Below are 9,303 nucleotides of genomic sequence, written 5' to 3'. Positions count from 1 at the left end.
TTCTAGTAAACTCAATATTTCTTCGTTGGGAACACTGGGTAGTTGATATTGTCGCATAACAATATGGCGACGGTGAATATGGTCAATTCATCAATTTGCCTTAAAGAAATCAGTTCTGCCAACCAACATTTTTCAATGCAAAAATCACTAAAATATATTTATGGAACTATTTCATTAATTTCAATGAAAATGCAATGAATTAGAGAAAATAATGTATAATACTCGTACAGAAGGCTCATTCTACCACTCGTTCATTCCAAAACTCGCCACTTCGTGGCTCGTTTTTGAATTTTGAACTCGTGGAAGAATATCAATGCCTTCTGCACTTGTATTATAAATAATTCTCACGAACGTTCATGAGAAACTAAATTTCAAATTTTCATCTAAATAATATAATAACCTATAACAATGACATCATAATAATTGACATTTTATAAGTTCTGTGATCCTCTCCTCATAAAGATAAGATGTCAAAAGCTCCTATCACCTTATCAGGGATTTTCTCGAATTTTATCTCATCACATATCATATAAAGTGAGGTTGAATGATTTTCAGTAAATCAGATGTGCTGAATACTTGCTTTATAAACTGCTGCCAAGCGAAATGGAATCTGCCCTACTTCCTATTGAAGAGAAACCAAATATATCATTTAGTGAATCGTGAGTGAAAAAACATGTTTTGATGAGTAGACTGAATTTGAATATCGTTTTCTTGATTCTCAATTATCAAGTGGTCCAAAATTTTAAAGAGACCGACCTTCACATGCGAACGGAATAAAAATTATTTGTTACCTTATTCTTATTCTGCTCCATTCATTGTTTGACTTAAAAAAGTCTCACACAACCATCATCTTGCATCTTTATAGAATTGCCATGATTAAACTGGAATTTAGAATCTCTGAACAACTTTATATGGTTATATGACTTACGTCCCTATAGGGTTCAGTATAATTTTATGAAATTATATCTTGTTTTCTATTCTAGATATTTGCTAGCAGATACTGTTGTTTTAGTTTCATGTCAAGTAGTTTTTATTTACTCTGTATATGCTTAATCCAAGCAAATTCAATTTTTTTTTCATTCCTTCTATGAAAAAACATATTGAATTAAGCTACAAAAGATTATTTTTTTAATATCTGTCTTCCAGTGGAAAGGGTTAATAAATAAATAATTATATATGTTTCAGTAACAAAGTTTTCAAAGAAGAAGTAAGTTGTGAACCATATGAAGTTGAGACTGGTCAATTGGATGATATCAAAGAATTTACTGATGAGAGTCAAATTTATAACAGTGGAGTATTCATAGTCAAAAATGAGAGCAATGTTAATTCCAATGGCTCATCTGAACAAAGTTTTCTTGACACAGTTGAAATGAAGGAAAACAGTGAAGTTCATTCAAATATTAAACCACAAATATATAATATTTGTGATTATGTTTCTAATCTGAAGGACGTTCTCAAATGCAGTGACGAATCTGTTCATTCTAATGAAGAGCAACATAAGTGTAATTTATGTGATTTCACTACCAATGAAAAGGATCTTCTCAAATTACATATAGATTCTGTTCATTTGAATTTGAAACAACATAAATGTGATTTATGTGATTATATGACAAGTCGCAAATATAATATAAAATCGCATATAAATTCTGTTCATTTCAATAAGAAAGCACATAAATGTCATTTATGTGATTTTGCTTCTAATCATAAGTTTCACCTCAAATCACATATAGATTCTGTACATTTGAATTTGAAACGACATAAATGTGATTTATGTGATTTCGCTACAAATGAGAAATATCTCATCCAATCACATATTGATTCTGTTCATTTAAATTTGAAAAAATATAAATGTGATTTCTGTGATTATGCTGCAAGTCGTAAATCTTGCGTTAAATCACATGTAGATTCCGTTCATTTAAATTTGAAACATCATAAATGTGATTTATGTGATTATGCTACAAGTCGTAAATATAACATCAAATTACATGTAGATTCTGTTCATTTGAATTCGAGGTCACATAAGTGTGATTTATGTGATTTTACTTCAAATTATAAACCCCATCTTAAAATACATATAGATTCTGTTCATTTCAATTTGAAGCGACATAAATGTGATATATGTGATAGTACTTTCAATAGAAAATCACAACTTACTCGTCATTTAGAGTCTGCTCATGATAAGTTAAAGCAACAAGTAAAACTTAAGTCAGATTAACATTTAGACTCTTCTTTGAAAACATGAATGTTTAAATGATTATATCAGGTGTCCCAAGGTGAGTGGCCTATTAGATTATTATGGAAAATATTGATGGTAAAGATTTCAAATTTTGTGGATAGATATTTGGCCATGTAAGGTACATTTTTAAAATAATTTCACATTTCCAGTGTTGCCGGATGTACAACAATTTGGCAACAACTTTGTTATTTTAAATGGGACATCCGGTATTTCTATTTTTTTATGATACTCCAAAAAATATTAAATCTATTTACTCTTACTTTTCCATCCCTATCTTTAACGGTTTTTGAGTTATTAATTATTTTTCGAAATTTTAGATCAAATTGGCGTATTACGGAAATGACTCTAGTTCGCTCAATATTTGAGATTTAAGTCTGAAATTTTGCAAGTCGTTAGATATTGATTTGATCTGTGTAACTGCTTTTGAATTATGGTTGTCAATAATACAGGACGGACCGAAAAAAATCATCATTTGCCAAGTTCCAAAATTGTGAAAAAGTCTATTTTTCCAAATTAGACACCTAGTTTATTTTTCAATTTTTGGAATCAGAACAACACACTCTACAATTTTTCTATTCACGTCCCTATACCTATCTCAACTGGATTCCGAGTTATATGCGTTTATTAGATTTCACATTGATTCAATAAGCGTTAATTTCTTTTGTATTGTTATTTTCTCTATGTCGTTCATAGATCGATATATCAATGAATCAGTTCAATCCATTAATGTCAAAATAAACAATTATTGCCTAACAGGTGTTTTGTTCCGAGGTTTTTCTATAAATAATGGCTCAAGAAAGATATACACATATAACGCATATAACTCGGAATCCAGTGGAGATAGGTATATGGAGGTAAATAGAAAAATTGTAGAGTGTGTTGTACTGATTCCAAAAATTGAAAAATAAACTAGGTGTCTAATTTGAAAAAATAGACTTTTTTACAATTTTGTAACTTGGCAAATGATGATTTTTTTTGGTCCGTCCTGTATTATTGACAACCATAATTCAAAAGCAGTGACACAGATCAGATCAATATCCAACGACTTGCAAAATTTCTGACTTGAATCTCAAATATTGAGCGAACTAGAGTCATTTTCGTAATACGCCCATTTGATCTAAAATTTCGAAAAATAATTAATAACTCAAAAACCGTTAAAGATAGGGAAGAAAAATAAGAGTGAATAGATTTAATATTTTATGGAGTCTCATAAAAAAATAGAAATACCGGATGTCCCATTTAAAATAACAAAGTTGTTGCCAAATTGTCATACATCCGGCAACACTGGAAATGTGAAATTATTTTAAAAATGTACCTTATATGGCCAAATATCTATCCACAAAGTTTGAAATCTTTACCATCAATAGTTTCCATAATAATCTAATAGGCCACTCACCTTGGGACACCCGATATAGTATTTAAGTGATCATACTGCTATCTTAGTCATTCCTAATTTTATTAATTGAATTGTGATACTAATATATAAATGTTTCAAAATGAATTTATTGTTGCTAAGAAAATAAACACTCCATGATTGAAGTATATGGAAGAAGAAAAGTTAATTTGAAGGGTAATGTACTCTAATTATTTCAATGCATGAAATATTTTGTTACCAAATCAATTATAAACATTTCCAGATGAATCTTCTGGTCCACATTTCTAATGTACTATAGTATCTAGGGTGATTTCATTACATTCTAATACCGAATGCCCTATTTCTAGATCAAATAAACTTATAAAGAAACCATTAATGTATTGATTGGTCAACTCAGAGTTGATTAAACCCATCTTGAAAGAATTATTTGATTAGATATTAATAATTGCAGGAACTGAAGTAACTTTCAATCTTGAACAGAGCATTTTTAAAACCTTTATAACTTGTCTTCACATTCAGTACAGGGTGTCCCAAATTTTATGCTCACTGAAAGCATCTCGAGAACTATAGGGAAAAATCTATAAGGTCCCCTGATCTCTTTTTTCGAAATAATAGGATAACAGAAAGCAGACCATAGATATCTTGATTCGTTCTCGAGTAACAGGGCATCTCTGAAAAAAGGCTTTCAAGTATTTCGTTATATCTTGGTTTCTATTTGGGAAATTCGAATAATTTTATTACATTTTTTCAGTAAATATGATAAAATGGAAAAGCATTTAGGAACACGTAATTCTGCTAATTGCAAGAATAAGTTATCGAACACATAGTTGTCCAGGTTCCTCCAAATCGAAAAATTTTCGTTTCAATTCAATCATCTACTTTCTGAGTTCCCAATTAAAAGGTACAAATAAACAACGAAAAAGACATCCTAGAAATCAAAAACTCAAAATTTTCTACAACCAAAAATTAACTATAACCATATAGCGCGTTCGGCATCCGAGAGCGGACGGATATTTTAGTCACGTGACCACAGATTTTACAAATAATCATAGACCTAATATCACAAATTTGATATTAGGTCTATGGGTACCGTGCATAAATCCAGCATAAGAGCCCGTTCACATGACGAGCGGTTTCCGCGCGGTTTGAAACCGCGCGTTTACAAGTACATGAATTTTCTTCGAAGCGTACACATGCCTCCGCGCGGTTTTATGGACCGCGCGTAGAGCGCGGTTCTAGAGCTTGCCCGTAGTAACCGCGCGTTGGCGCGCGGTTTGAGATCATAGGTTTCTAATGTAACCGTTCAGATGACCGCGCGGGCACGAGCTGATAGATGCCAGAGACGTATTTACGTATTTTCCTTCGATCTGTTCGGTCAGAAATATTTCAAAATGGAACCGGACGCTCCTAAATTATTCATAGATGAAATTGAGAATTTTCCTGTAATATGCGACATGACAAGTAGTGTATATTCAGATAAAACTCAAGGAGACGGGCTTGGGAAGAACTCGTCATCATATCCTGTGAAGGAGATGCTAATGAAGAAAAAAAATTTATTATGTGACCACATAAAAATGATAATAGCTCTTTATTTAGAAATCATGAGATACACGTAGAACAAATACAAATGAAGAGAAATAGTATCAAAATAACATTCACCTACCACTTAACAGCAGAAATCTACTATACTAAGTATATGGTTCTAATTATAATTATTCAACAATAAATTGAATATTATATTCTTAAATGGTTTATAATTATTTATTTGTTTGATTTCATTAGGCAGTCTATTGAAAAACTTTAAACAACTGTATTCTAGCTGCTATTTGTGTTGAATTTAATTTACTTTTTTTTTTCTGTCGAGCCACGTGTCCTGCCCACTGCCACTTCAATTCTGCAACACGCGCTATAATATCTACGACTCTAGTTCTTTGTCGGATATCTTCATTCCTTTTTCTGTCTCTGAGACTGACATTGAGCATAGTTCTTTCCATCGCTCTCTGCATCACCCTCAGCTGGTTTGTGGTCTTCTTAGTTATTGCCATAGTTTCCAGGCCATATGTCGCTACCGGTAATATGCAGGCATCGAAAACTTTCCTTTTAAGGTTTATGGGATGTCGTTATTCCTGAATATATATTTCATCTTTCCAAAAGTCATCCAAGTTAGCCTGATTCTTCTTTTTATCTCTGCTGTTTGATTTTCTTTGCCGATTCTTATTGAGTGTCTTAAATATTATATATTCTTCTACATTTTAAAGTTGTGTGCCGTCAATGTTTATGTGTTCTGTGGTGTTGTTGATAAGTTTGGTCTTCGAAACATTAATTTTCAAACCGACTTTATTCAGAGCATCAATAAGTTGTTTTAACATCTCGCTCAATTCCTGCATGTTGCTACTTATTAGGACGATGTCATCGGCAAAACGAAGATGATTTAAGTAGGATCAGTTTTAATTGATGAATAATAGAAACTATTCGATCTATAATTACCTATCAAAACTTAAAAACGTTTAATTCTCACCTAAATCTGATACTGAATCCAGATTCAAATCAAAATGTAGAATTCAAACTGAATACGGGCCGTTACGGCAACGCGCGGTCACCGCTTGGCAACCGCGTTCCATGTGAACGGTATCCAATTATCAACCGCTCATTCAACCGCGCGTAAACCGCTCGTCATGTGAACGTGCTCGGTTTTTACTTTTTACATCTTAAACAAAAAATTTTTTTTGACAGGTCTCCGAATTGTCTAAATGTCTAATGTCAAATTTAAATCTATGGTTGAATTTTAACCTTCTAGAAAATATCAACACCTTATGTAGAATATAGATAGATAGATATTAATTATTAATGTTCTAAGATCAACACAGACTTAATCAACTAAGATTTTTTTAATTTGGCTTAATGTAATTCAATTGTATCGAACGATTCATATTGTATCCAAGCAAAATGGAATCTATACAACATCCCATCGAAGACAAAACAAATATTTCATTTAGTGAATCGTGAGTTTCAAAATTGTTATTTATTTAAGTGGTCGAATTTATTACATCAGACTGATCTTAGTACAATAAAATTATTATACATTTAAATTAAAGTTAAGTGGAATCTTCTATTCTGAATGAGGAAATATACATTTTATTATATGGATTTTGGTGAATTGTTGTGTTGTTTGTAATTGATAATATGGACTAAAAGTCTATTGGCATACTGAAAGCCTTAAAAAGTAACAGATTATTATTTTAACACCATCCGTCCCAATTAAATCCTTTACATTAGATATTGTAATATATCTAGTAGATACGAAATGAATTCCTCATAATTTTCAGAATTTAAAGGTCAGACTGGTGTAACACTTCATTTGAAATATTTTCATTCATTTTCTATCTAGTTCAGACATCATTTTCGGATGTGTTGAATTTGACAAGCTATATATGCTTCAATAAATAATTTTGATTTATTATATATTGCATGATATAATTAATAATATCGATAAATTATCATAATCCATGTGATTTGCATGAGAAATTGTATTGTACTGTAGATTAATATGATTTTTTTTTTGACTGACACAAGCTACAAGAGTAAATAAATGCATAATTCTATAATGTTTCAGCATTCATGTTTTCAAAACGGAAGGGAGTCTTGAAACATTCAAGGCTGAGATTGAAAATTTGGATATTGTTGAAGAATTTATTGATGAAAGTCAAATAAAAGTCAATAACACAGGAGCCTTTATAATCAAAATTGAAAATGAAGTTGATTCTAATGATACATCTGAACAAAGTGTTCCTCACGCCGTTCAAATAATGAAAGAAAATGAAGAAAAAGAAAGTCTTGAAACATTTAAGGTTAAGATTGAAGATTTGGATATTGTTGAAGAATTTATTGATGAAAGTCAAATTCATAAGGAGCAAGCAATCATAACCAAAATTGAGAATGAAGTTGATTCTAATAACACATGTGAACAAAGTGTTCCTTGCGCCATTCAAATGAGAGAAGAGAGTGAAGAAAAAAAAAATTGTCTATTCAATGCAAAACGAGTTACTAGCTGGAAAACTATTATTGCTTCAAAGCAACAAGACTGTCATCTTTGTGAGTTCTCTTCTAAAAATAAATATGAGCTCAATTATCATATAAATACTATTCATTTGAAGCCATTCAAGTGTGATATATGTGATTATGCTACTAATATAAAATATAGTCTCAGACTTCATATGGAATCTGTTCATTCTTCAAGTTCACATAAATGTCATTTATGTGATTTTATTACTACCCATAAGAATTACCTCAAATCACATATAGATCATGTTCATATAAATTTGAAACAATATAAATGTGATTTCTGTGATTATGCTTCAAGTCGTAATCATGACATAAAAAAACATATAAATACTGTTCATTCCAATGATAAGCCACACAAGTGTCATTTATGTGATTTTGCTTCTAATCATAAGCATTATCTCAAATTGCATGTAAAGTCTGTTCATTTAGATTTAAAGCTACATAAATGTGGTTTATGTAATTATGCCGGAAATAGTAAATATGTCATCAAAAGACATGTAGATTCTGCTCATTCCAATAAGAAACCTCATAAGTGTAATTTATGTGAATTTGCTTCCAGTCATAAGTCTTATCTGAAAATACATATAGATGGTGTTCATTCAGATTTGAAGAAATATAAATGTAATTTATGTGATAATTCATTCAAATGGAAATCTTCCCTTAAATATCATTTAGATTCTGTTCATTTTATGTCAAAGGAACAAATGAAATCCAAGTGAATATTAATATTTGGGAGTCTTTTTCAGAATCTTATATTATTATGTAAAAGAGGATTTATTATTTTAATTATAAAATGTCGATATCTTTGTGTTGTTATTTCCACTACATTATATTGTATTGTGATACTAGTATGCATGTTTCAAAATTAATTTATTGACATAAAATATGTCCATTCATACTTTAAGATGCAAAAAATGTCTAAATTCATGAAAGTTAGCAAAAGGCGAATTTCATAGAAGTGAATAAGGCACATTGATATTCGTATTAATTGCTTGAGAGACTGTTAGAACAATGATTTTGTAATGTATTTTGTCAAGAGTGAAGATCAACTAGGACTAGAAGTTGTTTTCATCAAGACTTTAGGGAGATGCACATTCCAAGTTATCTGAGAATAATAAACAATTCTAATTCTTCATTATGGTTTATTATCTTCCACCTATCTTATAGAATATCTAAATTATCATAAAGATAGAAAGAGCGTCAAAGAAGAGCAAGTCGTATAGTTCTAGATATGATGAAAGGGAGAGAGGAAAAGTAGATTCGACTCGGATCAGTCTCTGATACGTAATTCTGTGAATTGCGAGAATAAATTATCGAACACAGTTGTCCAGGTTTCTCGAAATCGAATCATTTTCCTTTTAACTCAATCATCCACTTTTTGTCAGGCAATTCAAAATACATCCTACGAAGTGTCAAATTAAACTCTATGATCATTTGCTTGGTCAGAGGAAAATTCTGAGGAAGGATAGACTCCATCCTACAAGGGAATTATAATAATAATAAATAATGATAATAACTAATCTTTGTTATACCCAACAGCAGGGTTCCCAATTAGAAGGTACAATTGTCGAGAAATCTATTGAGTATAATAGACCTGCCTACATGTGTTTCATCGACCTACAGAAAGCAT

The 9,303-nt window shown here is 30.9% G+C and overlaps 2 protein-coding genes across 2 annotated transcripts; both read left to right on the top strand.

Annotated features, from left to right (window-relative positions):
- Positions 1–448: 448 nt before the first annotated feature.
- LOC123670956 (zinc finger Y-chromosomal protein 1-like) lies at positions 449–3,981 on the top strand. Its single transcript, XM_045604551.1, has 3 exons — positions 449–659; positions 1,186–2,256; positions 3,646–3,981. The coding sequence occupies exons 1-2, from the start codon at positions 604–606 to the stop codon at positions 2,213–2,215; spliced, it is 1,086 nt and encodes a 361-aa protein (XP_045460507.1). The 5' UTR covers positions 449–603; the 3' UTR covers positions 2,216–2,256; positions 3,646–3,981.
- A 2,397-nt stretch (positions 3,982–6,378) lies between these two features.
- LOC123670955 (zinc finger Y-chromosomal protein 2-like) lies at positions 6,379–8,477 on the top strand. Its single transcript, XM_045604550.1, has 2 exons — positions 6,379–6,613; positions 7,225–8,477. Exons 1-2 carry the CDS (start codon positions 6,558–6,560, stop codon positions 8,390–8,392), a joined length of 1,224 nt encoding a protein of 407 aa, XP_045460506.1. The 5' UTR covers positions 6,379–6,557; the 3' UTR covers positions 8,393–8,477.
- The last annotated feature ends 826 nt before the right edge of the window (positions 8,478–9,303 follow it).

The sequence above is a fragment of the Harmonia axyridis genome, chromosome 1 (genome assembly GCF_914767665.1).
Source record: "Harmonia axyridis chromosome 1, icHarAxyr1.1, whole genome shotgun sequence".
Lineage (NCBI taxonomy): Eukaryota > Metazoa > Arthropoda > Insecta > Coleoptera > Coccinellidae > Harmonia > Harmonia axyridis.
Note: the sequence above shows the minus strand (reverse complement) of the source record. Positions and strands in the feature narration are given on the sequence as shown.